A 13,416-nucleotide genomic window follows, 5' to 3' on the forward strand; every position below is an offset into this window, starting at 1 on the left:
GTGTGTGTGTGTGTGTGGTAAAGGTCAGACAGTCTGTTTCAGAGTGAAAGAAGTGTTTCCACTCATCATCATGGCTGGATGACCTCTGACCTCTGATTCTGGTCTGAGTGATGTTTTCTGTCACTCACTTTGTCTCGTTTCAGGCTCCTCCCCCTTCTGTGTGATTGCAAGCCCCGCACTCATTGTTCCCTCCCAGGCCATGTCAGTCTGTCCCCTCTCCTCTTCGTCTCCTCCTCTTCCTCTCCCTCTCCTCTTCCTCCTCTTTCTCTCCTCCTCCACTGAAATATCTCTGAATAAACTTCCGTAAGTACTTTAGTATTTTTTGGGCCAGCTGAAGGCTTTTCTTGGCTCTCACATCAACACATGTTCCACGTTAACGGAACGTTACGCACACATTTAGGAAACTAATCCTTTAAGGCTGCGTTCTCCCAGAAGCCTCCTGGAAGTAATTCCTCCTCTGCTCAGGAGGAAAACGCTGCCCAACAACGCTTCAGGGAACCCTGGGAACGTTGCGTTCTGGATTCCAGCCGCCGTCTTCATCTGACCCGAGCTTTAACGTTCCACATGTTGCATGAGAACGAGTAGAGAACGTTCCACATGTTGCATGAGAACGAGGAGAGAACGTTCCACATGTTGTATGAGAACGAGTAAAGAACGTTCCACATGTTGCATGAGAACGAGTAGAGAACGTTCAACGTGTTGCAAGAGAACGAGGAGAGAACGTTCCACATGTTGCATGAGAACGAGGAGAGAACGTTCCACATGTTGCATGAGAACGAGTAGAGAACGTTCCACATGTTGCATGAGAACGAGTAGAGAACGTTCCACATGTTGCATGAGAACGAGTAGAGAACGTTCAACGTGTTGCAAGAGAACGAGTAGAGAACGTTCAACGTGTTGCAAGAGAACGAGTAGAGAACGTTTCACATGTATCCTTGTCTCCTCTCTTTGTCTCCTTGTCTTCTCTCCTCGTCTCCTCTCCCCTCTGTGTTCTTGGCTCTACTTCAGCTTCCAGTTGAATTTTGAGGTTTGTAGTTTCACTAAAATGAAGACGCTTCATTAGGAGATGTTATGTGTGTGTGTGCGTGTTTGTGTTTGTGTGTTTGTGTGCGTGTGCACGTCTACGTGCATGTCTGTGTGTTTGAGAAGAGAAGCCAAACTCCAGCAGAGATGAGGAACGAGGATTTATTACCGAGCTGAACTCTTATCTTCTTACGAAGGGAGGACATAAAATCCACACTGTGTGTGCGCGTGCGTGCGTGTGTGTGTGTGTAGTGTGTGTGTGTATAAAAATCTAGGGAGGATGGTTAAATAATGTCTTCGCAATGTTGTTGTAACGTCGTTGTGATGTCATCGTGAGGTCCTTTAGTAGATCGTCCTTTAGTAGACCGTCCTTTAGTAGACCGTCCTTTAGTAGATCGTCCTTTAGTAGATCAGGACCTTTAGTAGACCAGGACCTTTAGTAGACCGTCCTTTAGTAGATCGTCCTTTAGTAGATCAGGACCTTTAGTAGACCAGGAGCTTTAGTAGACCGTCCTTTAGTAGATCGTCCTTTAGTAGATCAGGACCTTTAGTAGACCGTCCTTTAGTAGACCAGGTCCTTTAGTATATCAGAGATCCAGGACAAGGTTAGCCTAGCTTAGCACAAAGACTAGAAGCAGGAGGGAACTGCTAGCCGAGCTGCAGACAACATAGTACTATCTTGTGAAATATTCTGTATGCTGAAGCAGCTCACAGGCCTTTATTTCACATACTTTGTTGCCGATATTTAATCAATGAAAGTAACAATAACTTAACTTATATTGTGTTAACTAACAATAGCAACACGTCACTTTAACAATAGAAGCAATTAGTCCAGCTGACATCGCTCTCATTAGACAGAAAACTGTTTTGAGGTCAGACCCTCCACAAACACACACACAGACACGCACGCACGCACGCGCACACACACACACACACACACACACACACACACACACACACACACAGCAGGATGTTTTTGTGCTTCGTGGTTAAAGAGGAACGGAGACGATGAACCTCCAGAACGCCGAGTCATCAATCAGCAATCTGTCACCTAAATCATGAGGCGAGTCATCACGGGGAGTGAGTGTGTGTGTGTGTGTGTGTGTGTGTTTGTGAGTGTGTGTGTGTGTGTCTGTATATGTGTGTGTGTTCAATAAAAATGTTCATTAACATTGAGATTAATCATTTGAGGTACAGCATTAAGCTGGTTTAAGTCTTATTTATCAGATCGATCTCAGTTTGTATAAATGATGAAGCCACATGAGTTCCACAGGGTTCTGTGCTTGGACCAATTTTATTCATCTTATATATGCTTCCTTTAGGTAATACACTTTCACTGCTGTGTGAAAGTGTCCTGGGAGTTACTGTGAGAGCAAACATCCAACCTTGACTTTGCTGCGTCATTAACAGATATTTGTGCAAATCAACAACCAGTCTTGTGAGGTACCTCATCAGTTCTAGTGAGATAAAGGTCTTCATCAGTTCTCCCATCAGTTATTAGGACCTTTATCTCATTAGGATTTCTCTCATCAGTTCTAGTGAGATAAAGGTCTTCATCAGTTCTCCCATCAGTTATTAGGACCTTTATCTCATCATGATTTCTCTCATCAGTTCCAGTGAGATAAAGGTCCTTGTGTCTTGGATTGCTTCATCTGAAGTCTTTCGATCCTTCAAAGATCTTTCTGAGTCTCTAAATGAAACGTTGTGGCCGACTCCTCTCAGTTTGGACTCTGGACTTTAATTCCGGGGTTATAAACGTGGGCGTCCCAGCATGGCGGCGGGTCCTGATCGGTAAGAGCATTAAGCCCTCTGTGGAGGATCAGGGCCCACAGCACAGGGATTGTTCTTCTTGGGTCACGCCCCCGCCAAGAGCCCGGAAAATCACAAACCAGATTCTGGTGTTTTTTTAACGAATGCTGCTTTCAAACCCGCAACTTCCTGTTTGGCGTGTCGTTAGCCGAGCGACTCGGCCTCGTCCCGTAAACGGAGACGGGCGTTTTGCAGAACTACCCGACCACAGGACCTCCGGACCTTACCGAGGACCAACCGTCTTCATCGAGCCGCGTTTCAAAATGTCGCTGAGGCAACAACGGCCGAGTTTCAACACGAAGCTCCAGAGACTCAATACAAACTCAGACACCTTCTCCAAGAGCAGGCTGGTTGGCACATATATATATATATATATATATATATATATATATATATATATATATATATATATATATATATATATATATATATATATATTCTATTCTATTCTATTACTACTTTTGGGTTTAGCCTTTAAACCAACAGACATCAACAGACTCATGACGCCTTCTGAGAGACAGACAGGACTAGAGAGACAGACAGGACTAGAGAGACAGACAGGACAAGAGAGACAGACAGGACGAGAGAGACAGACAGGACGAGAGAGACAGACGGGACTAGAGAGACAGACAGAGACAGTATTGATCCCTCAGCTCGTCCCTGTGGAGACACTCGCTGGTCCTTTATTCTACCGATCGGGACGGAAGGTGGACTCACAACTTCTTGGTCGGTCGTGTGATGTCATCGGACCCAACAAGACCTGTTCCCCTTGACTTACATCAAGAAAGAGAGGCCTGTTCCCGGGATGAACACATGAATAAACAATGTACATGTGATATAAACCATTAGTTATGAAATGCTCTAATATGTGGACCCAGACTTATAATCCGTGTGATGAACACAGCACCAGCTGGATCCTTCACACCAACACGACCCTCCTTCATCGTCGTATCTCTCGGTCTGTTCGGGATTAATGTGACTGCATTGACCCCAACACGCTGAGCACATCTCCAGAGGTCACGGGTCACCAGAACACACCACGCAGAAGTTAAGTAAGCAGTGTGCATTAAATGTCTTATCTGAGCTGTAGATCCTCTGCAGACAGAAAGCTGCTGGATCTCAGAGGAACCTCCAGGTGAACCCTGAACCACGTTCACCTCGCTGCAATACTGAAGACACGCGAGTCCACAGGAAGCTCTTGGTACTGGATCTGGGTTTGATCTGAACCTTTAAAGTTTGGTTTACTGTGGACGTGGTCTAGGTCTGTATGGTTCAGTCTGGATCACATGGTTCGGTCTGGATCATTTCAGCATGAAACGTTCTTTTTTTGCTCTGAGACTGAGGCACTGGCTGTGAAGATGTTTTTTGGTCTGGATCACATGGTTCAGTCCAGATCTCATGGTCCGGTCTGGAGCACATGGTCCGGTCTGGAGTCCATGGGTAACATTGAAGTGAACGGAAGTGGATCTGTATTTGTGTAAAACCAAAATGTGGTTCTGGAGAGCTCAGAGAAGCAGGAAGTGGTTTCAACACTTCCTGCTTTGAGGTTCCCACTGGAGGAGAGTGAGACCCGTGATGGACAGGAACCAGAACCAGAACAACAAGCTCTCGGCGTTGAATCCTCTTAGGGCCCATGTGCCTCCTCGTCATCATCGCCACGACAACAGAGAGCTCAGCTCGCCTTTACATAAGAGTTCATCTGAGGCCGGACAGGGGGACCCTTAAAGAGCTTAGACCCCGTCACCACAAAACCCCTTCGGACTCAAGCCTGAAGGCCTCACCCAACCTCCAAGTCCTGACCTCAGAGTCCTGGCCTCAGAGTCCTGACCTCCGAGTCCTGACCTTTAAGTCGAGACATTTGAGTCCACTGCAAGACTACAAACACAACACACTTCTTCATTGGCTACTGAGAGGTCCTGTCTCTGCTCTGTGATTGGCTGCACAGTGTGACATCACTGCTTTAAGAAGGGGACATTTTTTTGATGAAGAGAAAACAAGCCGTGAAATAATGGTAAGAAGAAAAGAGGACGAGCTAGCCCCGCCCTGAAGCCGTCTTTCTGCCTATCTGTCGGTACTCGTACCTCAGAGTAGAAATAGTCTGAGACCTGCTCTGGCTCCAGGGCACGGGACAGGACCAGAATACTCAGGCAGTAACATTCCTCTCCAGATTAGTTACTGTGTACATTCTCTCGTCGTAAACCCTCGGCCATCTTAATCTGCAGGCCGGTGGGCGGGCCATGTGACTGCAGGGGCTGATGGGAAGCGACAGTGGAGTGTTTGTTTAGGGCCGCTGTCCCGGCTTCAGCGGATGACTGCTGGAGTCAGCTGAAAGGTAGTTCACAGCAAGAAAACATGACTGAAACCTGGACTTAGAGGCCGGGGTCCCACGGGGGTCAACTGGTTTGGGATCTGTAAGCTGATTGGACCGCATGCTAACCGACTAATACGAGCGGATAACGAGCACCACAAAGGAGAATGGTGTGAGATAGGTCATGAAGAAGTAATCTACTGGCTTTACCTTGACCCGCTTTTCATTCTGAGTCAAGGCTTGAAACACACTCAGAGCAAAGGACAACCAGAGGTCAACCAAGCAGAGGACAACCAACCACAGGTCAACCAGAGGTCAATTAACCAGAGCATGATGTTTCATAAATTGTAATTGCTGACCGTGGTCATCAACGAACGATGGACGAGCTGCAGGTTTAAATATCTTCAGATACCAGGAAAGTACTTCTCAACTACAGTACTTTAAAAGTACTTCCTACTTTTTACTTTGTGAACAAACAACACAAATAACAAAATAAAGCAGGAAGTTTCTGCTTTTAGTTTGAAACTGTCTTCTCTTAGGGTCTGTTCCAAGCGAAAAGTTACCCACAACCCCCCTTTCTCACTGGCCAGGAACGCCCCCCGCAGGTCAGAGCTGGCAGTGTTCTCTCCGCAGGGAACGTCCAACCCTGTTTGATGATAAGCAGTCCAGCGCTATGAGGGGCGAGATTAATGTCTACACAACATACTGCCTCTCCTCATCCTCTCTCTCTCTCTCTCTCTCTCTCTCTCTCTCTCTCTCTCTTCCTCCCCCTCTTCCTCCTCGTCCTTCTCCAGGTTGCAGAGTATTGCATCATGTAAATCTTTCGTCAGAACTTTCTGAATGTTGGTGTCTTTAATATTTCAGCCTGCTCACTGTCTCTATGATGACACTTAAAGGCCAGGAGGAGCAGTGCTCATAAGTTCACTTCAGAAGGAGCAACGCTGCACCTCCTTCTAAGGAGCTCCTCCATGAGTCACCGCTCTAGTGGTCACATGACACCGAGTGGTCACATGACACCTGGTGGTAATATGACACCTAGTGGTCATGACACCTAGTGGTCATGACACCTGGTGGTCATGACACCTGGTGATAATATGACACCTAGTGCCACTAGGTGTCATATTACCACTAGGTGTCATGTGACCACTAGGCTAGTGGTCCCATCACACCTTGTGGTAGCATGACACCTAATGGTAATATGACACCTAGTGGTAATATGACACCTAGTGGTCATGACATCTGGTGGTCGCATGACACCTGTGGTCGCATGACACCTGGTGGTAATATGACACCTAGTGGTCATGACACCTGGTGGTCGCATGACACCGGGTGGTCGTATGACACCGGGTGGTCGCATGACACCTAGTGGTAACATGACATCTAGTGGTAACATGACACCTTGTGGTCATGACACCTAGTGGTAACATGATGCCTAATGGTAACATGACAGGTACTGGTCACATGACACCTGGTGGTCACATGACACCAAGTGGTCACATGACATCTAGTGGTCACATGACACCTAGTGGTAATGGGACACCAGGTGACTTGGTTATAGTTGTGTTTGTGTAACGGTAGTGTAGTTGTGTGTTTGTGTAACGGTAGTGTAGTGTGTGTTTGTGTAAAGGTAGTGTGGTTATGTGTTTGTGTAACGTGTGTGTGTAATGGCTTTAACGGTGGTCTCACTCCGACGCAGCAGGAGGCGTTGGAGCTCCCAACAGAAACGCGGATAAAGCGTTTGTCCTTCTGGGACTTCCGTACTTCAGCAGAAACATGGCGTCGGACGGAGACAGCGACGAGGACTTCGTGACTTACGGGGTTCCTCTGGAGCCTCTGGAGGAAGGTAGAGTTATTTAATGACCCTTATGTTCCGCTCCTTTCACCGTTAACGCGGCACGGCCGTTTCATGACGCGAGACCGAAGCCCCGAGGTTTTAAAGGGCCTCTAGGAGGATGCTAACAGGCTAGCTTAGTATTCCCAAGGGCCCTCTGACCCAGTTCTGTGTTTAGCTACATTGTTTGTCTGTAACCCAGAGTTTATTTATTTATCCGTCTATATTAACAATGCTCTGTATAACCTATATTCTCTGTATATAACACACATATATAACGTGTATTCGCTGTATCTAACGTGTATCCTCTGTATATAACCTGTATTCTGAGTGTGTGTGTGTGTGTGTATATATATATATATATATATATATATATATATATATATATATATATATATATATATATATATATATATATATATATATAAACATAAACAAACGTGTATTCTCTGCGTTGTAGACGAGCCCAGGAAGAAGCCCATCCCGCTCCATGAGCAGACGGTGAAGGATGAGAAGGGGCGGTACCAGAGGTTCCATGGGGCGTTCACTGGAGGATTCTCTGCCGGTTATTTCAACACTGTGGGCACTAAAGAAGGTCAGTGTGCTGCAACAGTATGAGCAGAAGCTGCTGGAGGCTCTAGAAGCATCTCTGGTTCTTCAGACCTGCTGGTAGCTGGTTTACATTGACGTCACATGGTCATTGAGAAGACTCTTCTCAAAGTCCTTTTAAACTGGTTTTCATGAACTGAGGAAATAATAATAATAATAATAATAATAATAATAATAATAATAATATTAATTTCAATATTAACAATATAAATGAGTATATTCAGCTTCTATTGAGTTCTATTGGTTTCCATCATGATAAAATATGAAGAGGGCGATGATGGTAATAGTTGTTGTCTTTTTTTGTAGGATGGGCCCCGTCAACATTTGTGTCGTCACGGCAACAGAAAGCTGAGAAACATCATGCCAGACCTCAAGATTTCATGGACGAGGAGGTACACATATACACACTTATACACACATATACACAACTCTGTTCTCTGTTCAGTATTAAGTATGAAGCGTATTAACTGAAGCAAACAGGAAGCGGACGAGTGCAGCACAGGGACTGAGCAGTGTTGTTGTTGTTGTTGTTGTGGTGTGTCAGGACTTGGGCGAGCACGGCATCGCTCCCTCAGAGATCAGCACCAGTCAGGAGTTCACCTCCAGCCGCAGAGACGCCACCAGAGAGAAGGCGAGAGCCGTCAACGCCCAGAGCGCCCTGATCCCTGGAGACACGCTGCTGGAGGAGCTGATCGCACCGGCCAGGTGAGCGCGCCACCTCTCACATGTCTCCTCCCACCTCTTACATGTCACCTCCCACCTCTCACATGTCACATCTCACCTGTCGCATGTCACATCTTACCTGCCACCTGTTTCCTGCCACCTGGTGACCTCTCTGCCTCAACCTGTGCTTTTCCAATGAAACGGGAGCATCTTGGTCACAATGAAAGGTGTTCTGACTGAGGTGCGTTGGTTTTGTCCCTCAGGTCGTCCATCGGGGTGGAGCTGCTGAGGAGGATGGGCTGGAAGGAGGGTCAGGGTGTCGGGCCCCGTGTGAAGAGGAAAGCAGGCCGACAGCAGAGGGGTATGTCTGCGAGGTCGCTTCCCGTTTACTGTTGCTGTGTTGTCATTGATGATGGAGTCCGATCAACGGTTTGCTTCCATTATCGACTATAAAGAGAATCAAGAGATTACAGTGAGTCTGGGTCTTACCTGCCTGGTCTCTATCTCTAAAGAGATGACCTCATGACCACAGCTGAGGGTCTGAACCCAGATGGACTGTAGGTCCATTTCCTGTTACACACATTTAATGAGCATCTATCACAATTAAGAAATAATAACTCAAAGAAAAGTGTCCTTGAAGACGGAAGTGTCCCACCTCTCCAACTCTTATTGAGTCCTATTGTGCTTCTCCTCTTTCTCTCCTGGCAGATGGAGGAAGTCGACTGTACGGATGTGCGCTGCCCCCTGCTGGCTCAGAGGACTCAGAGGAGGTGAGACAGCTACCCCCCCGCCCCCCACACACACACACACGCGTTAATTATTTTTGTTTGTCGTCCATAACGTTTTGTCCTAAATGTCAAACCACATAACATAAATATCAACAACAACAAATAATAATCACAATAGATATTCCGATTATTTGTGACAACGAAAAAAAATCTTTGTCCTTTTTATTCAGGACGATGACGACGAGTTCGCTCCAGAAGACGTGACCTTTGCCCCTAAAGACGTGACTCCGGTGGACTTCAGCCCCCGGCTGGGGGTCCAGGGTCTAGGGTACCGCGGCCTGGACCCGGGTCGGGCTCTGTTGGGCCGCGGAGCCCCTGAACACCTGGACCTGTTCAGGCCTCAGTCTGAGACCAGGAGCCGCCTGTTCGGAGACAAGAGGGGCTCCAGCAGAGGAGGCGTGGCCGGACAGGTGGGAGCTCCGCCCACCCCACAAGGTTCTATGAGCAGAAACACACAACGCTGACGTTGCTGTGACCTTTGACCTGCAGGCGTTTGGGGTGGGGGCCCTGGAGGATGATGATGATGAAGAGGTCTACCACAGAGACTCCATGTCCAGATACGACACGGTGCTGGGGGGGGAGGAGCCTGGAGACGGACTGTACGGCTGGACGGCTCCGCAGCAGTACACCAAGAAAAGAGGTAAAAGTGGTCTAGTTTTAGTAAAAAATATGATCTTACAGCAGCGATGCCCCTAGTGGACACCAGGAGAATAACATGTATTATCTCTGTAATGCAGCAGCGATGCCCCTAGTGGACAGCAGGAGAAAAACATGTATTATCTCTGTAATACAGCAGCGATGCCCCTAGTGGACAGCAGGAGAACCCCTGGAGTGATCCTTGTTCAGAGACATCCTCTCCTGGTTCCTCTGAATGTCTCTCCTTTGGTTGTATTTGAAGCTGCCTTGTAGATTGTTGTAAAATTATAATATTGGTGATTTTTTTTTAACGTTCACAGACAAAAGCAAAGATGCATCGTACCTTGGTAAGATCCTGGAGGGATTCACTTTGGCCCAAAACCCCCGCGAGGACAACCCGGTGAGCGTCTTGAAGTCTGAGGACGAGTCCGTCTGAACCTGAACACCTTCACTGATGCTGATCCTCTGTCCGTCTGCAGGTCTTCCCCGCCCCCTCTCTGCCCAGAGACTACCGTCCTGTCCGTCGTCTCCGTCCGTCGCTCGACGCTTCGGCTCTTTCGGGGGTCAGTCCGGCGCTGGCTGAAGCTCTGAGGGTCTCCAGGGGCCACATGGTCACAGAGGAGCCCCAGCGAGGAGGACGCCACCAGCTGGACTGTGATCAGAGGAGGACGCTGCTGGGAGAAAACGCCCTGCAAGGTAAGGATCCACTTCTGACCAGTGCAGGAGGTCAAAGGTCGTGTGATCCGACTCCGTTTGTAAGGATGATGTGAGACGACTGGTTTAGGTTTCCCTGATGTATTGATGAGGTGCTGAATGCTAGATGATAGTTTTATAGTTGAGCGTTTGAAGTCTCAGTGAACTGAACTCTGGACCATCGGCTGCGTTGGTTCTACCTGAGGAGATGAGTCTCTAATGTTGGAGAGGAAGGTCTCCAGATCGGCCACGATATCCTTGCCGAGCAATAGGTTTGACTAATAGAAATATATTGATCCCTGATCAGGTCCCAGTTCAGTCATGGAGCTGCTGAAGCCTGAAGACCGACAGCGACTCCTCAGCATGCGCAGCTCCTCCCACGCGCCCTCCACTGAAACCTCCCAGGATGCCGTGCGATCGAGGGCTAGGAACTTGGCAGAGAGTGGCGCGGTGGCCGCCGCTGCCGCCGCCGCTGCCGCCGCCGCTGCCGCCGCCGCTGCCGCCGCCGCTGCCACCCTCCGGCAGCAGCAGGAGGCTCTGACTGTGTGGAAGGGAACCCAGACCTCCTCTCAGACCTTCAGGCCCTTTGAGCAGAACCCCAGCAAACAGGCCCGCTACGAGCTGTACCTGGACCGCCTGAAGCAGGGCGACCGAGGTACGCGTCCCATCATGCACTGCAGCATGTTCCGTGCACTCGATGCTCATTGAAGTAGATGGCGAGCGGGTCCAGTGAACCTGGTCTCCGTGTCTCAGGTGGTCTGGAGCAGAGCCTGGACCCCGGCATGACGGAGTGGGAGCGCAGCCGGGAGCGGGACGAGTTCGTCCGAGCCTCCATCCTGTACCGACCCTCGTCCTCCTCGCTCAACTCCCGCTTCACCAGAGCCCAGGGCCCGGAGGACCAGAGCCAGGAGGCCGGGGGCCAGGAGGACCAGAGCCAGGAGGTAGGGGCCAAGAGGCAGGGGGGGGAAGACAGAAGTTAGTGTGGTTGTAACTGTGTGTTGTGTGTTTTTGTGTGTGTGTGTGTGTGTGGGGTTGTCAGGGCGACGTGGACGACCAGCAGGCCGCAGTGAACATGAAGCTGTTCGGTAAACTGACCAGAGAAACGTTTGAGTGGCATCCAGATAAACTGCTGTGCAAGAGGTTCAACGTCCCAGATCCCTACAACGGGTACACACTCACTCACTCACTCACTCACTCACTCACTCACTCACAGGACTGTGTAAAGATTACTGATTATTGATCTTGTCCTTCAGCTCCAGTTTGGTCGGTTTGCCCAAAGTGAAGAGAGACAAGTTCTCAGTGTTCAACTTCCTGACTGTGACGGAGCCGCCAGGTAGATGGGAGGGAGGGGGGTGTATTTATAATACTTTTATAATACTTTTTCTACATTGAAGTCTGACATGTTCCTCCTCCTCCCTTCAGCTCCTCCTCCTCAACCTCCTCCACCTCCAGAAGCTGGGAAGAGGTCCAGGTGGGACGTTTCAGACCAGAAGGAGGAGAAGAAGGAGAAGGACCCGCTGAGTGAACTCCTCGTTGCTGCGAGAAACCAAACTGAGATCAAACTGGAACCACCTTCCTCACCTTCTTCACCCTCCACCGTGGTAAGGTCGATGAAGGGTCGATCCTCTGGAGAGCAGGAACCAGAGCAGGGAGCGTCATGTGTGTTCTCCTCATACAGAGGAAGACCGAGGACAAGGAGGAAGAGGAAGAGGAGGAGAGCCGGCCTCCCATGGATCTGTTCAAGGCCATCTTCTGCTCCTCTCATGACGAGTCCTCCTCTTCATCAGAGGGAGAGAGCAACGACGAAGAGGAGGTGAAGGACTCACAGGAGGTGAAGGACTCACAGGAGGTGAAGGACTCACAGGAGGACCAGGTCGACCCTCAAGCGCTGAACCTCTTCACCACCACCTCCTCCTCTTCCTCCTCCCAGCAGAAAGGTAACTGCATAAAACATATGTGGGCTACTCTGGTCAATCTCACCTGATAGTGACCGAGTCACCCGAGTTCACAGGTGACTTTGTTATAAATACTTGATCTGCGCGAGACGCAAGATATCCAGTGGTAAGCACAGCCTCTGGCGGCCAGTAAGGTCACGTGAAGGTCAGACTACAGAACACAACAAGGTCACGTAAAGGTCAGATTGTAACTTTGTCTCTTTTAAGTCTCACTTCCAGCTCAAAGCTTCAGTCAAGAGGAAGAAAAAGAAAGAAAGGAGGAGTTCGGTCCAAAGCTTCCTCCTCCGTCAGCTGCTCTCAGTGAGTACACACACACGGCAATATCGTTAATATCGCGTTAACGTTTCAAACCATTAACGCCGTTAATTATTTGATCATGCAATAACTGCATTTTTTTATACACACCCCTCTGCCTGTTCTCTGTTCAGCGACAGGAGGCTCCTCCTCCGTCTCCTCCTCCCGTGAGGAGAACCCTGGCAGGAGGAGCAGAGAGAAGAAACACAAGAAGCATTCCAAACACAAGAAGGAGAAGAAGGAGAAGAAGGTAAGAGAGGAGGAGAAGGAGACGCAGCTCACTTCCTGTTTGTCCTCTGGTTTCAACGCGCTGTCTTTCCCCAGAAGAAGAAACCCAAGAAGCACAAACACAAAGCGCAGCAGCAGAAGAAGAACCAGGAGGTGTCCACGCAGGAGCTGCTCAATAGGTCACTTCCTGTCTCTCTCTTTCTATCTCTCTCTGTTTTTCTATCTCTCTCTGACATGTCTCTCTCTCTCCAGGCTGAGAAGTGTCCAGTCCCGTGAGACTTGGTGAAGTCCCGTGAGATGTCTCCTCCTCACAGATCACCGCTTGTTGTTGTTGTTGTTTGTAATAAAGTATTTTTCATTTGATGTTCATGTCTTTTATGGTTTGGTTTCATAGTTTTGACTCATTGAGTGTAAAGAGACTAAACCTGTTCAGCTTAGAGCGAAAAGAGTTTTACCACAAAGTCTATTATTTTTACCTCTTATCAGTAACCTTACGTCTTTCAGTCAAAGACACATCCTGTACCTGTAGGAGTCTAATAAAGACACATCCTGTACATGTAGGAGTCTAATAAAGACACA

At 48.6% G+C, this 13,416-nt stretch overlaps 1 protein-coding gene across 2 annotated transcripts; it reads left to right on the forward strand.

Annotated features, from left to right (window-relative positions):
* The first annotated feature begins 6,847 nt into the window (after positions 1-6,847).
* Positions 6,848-13,200, forward strand: gpatch1 (G patch domain containing 1). 2 transcript variants are annotated; one of them, XM_068582791.1, is made up of 20 exons: positions 6,848-6,983; positions 7,432-7,566; positions 7,887-7,972; positions 8,125-8,285; positions 8,507-8,604; positions 8,952-9,013; positions 9,202-9,441; positions 9,521-9,671; positions 9,988-10,067; positions 10,147-10,363; positions 10,668-11,015; positions 11,114-11,301; positions 11,400-11,527; positions 11,614-11,693; positions 11,783-11,961; positions 12,039-12,297; positions 12,523-12,615; positions 12,744-12,859; positions 12,934-13,016; positions 13,090-13,200. In XM_068582791.1, exons 1-20 carry the CDS (start codon positions 6,914-6,916, stop codon positions 13,121-13,123), a joined length of 2,808 nt encoding a protein of 935 aa, XP_068438892.1. In that variant the 5' UTR covers positions 6,848-6,913; the 3' UTR covers positions 13,124-13,200. The 2 variants fall into 2 exon arrangements, with proteins under 2 accessions (XP_068438892.1, XP_068438901.1); XM_068582800.1 differs by having other exon boundaries at positions 12,937-13,016.
* The last annotated feature ends 216 nt before the right edge of the window (positions 13,201-13,416 follow it).

This window comes from Clinocottus analis, unplaced genomic scaffold (assembly GCF_023055335.1).
Source record: "Clinocottus analis isolate CAN_PGR_092001 unplaced genomic scaffold, fCliAna1.0.p SCAF_10, whole genome shotgun sequence".
Classification (NCBI taxonomy): Eukaryota; Metazoa; Chordata; class Actinopteri; order Perciformes; family Cottidae; genus Clinocottus; species Clinocottus analis.

Excerpts from the sequence above, each read along its gene's own strand:
- gpatch1 (XM_068582791.1), top strand. The coding sequence starts at position 6,914 with ATGGCGTCGGACGGAGACAGCGACGAGGACTTCGTGACTTACGGGGTT. Across the intron at positions 11,016-11,113 it reads CCTGAAGCAGGGCGACCGAG|GTGGTCTGGAGCAGAGCCTG; the intron begins GTACGCGTCCCA and ends TCCGTGTCTCAG. Across the intron at positions 12,298-12,522 it reads TTCCTCCTCCCAGCAGAAAG|TCTCACTTCCAGCTCAAAGC; the intron begins GTAACTGCATAA and ends GTCTCTTTTAAG.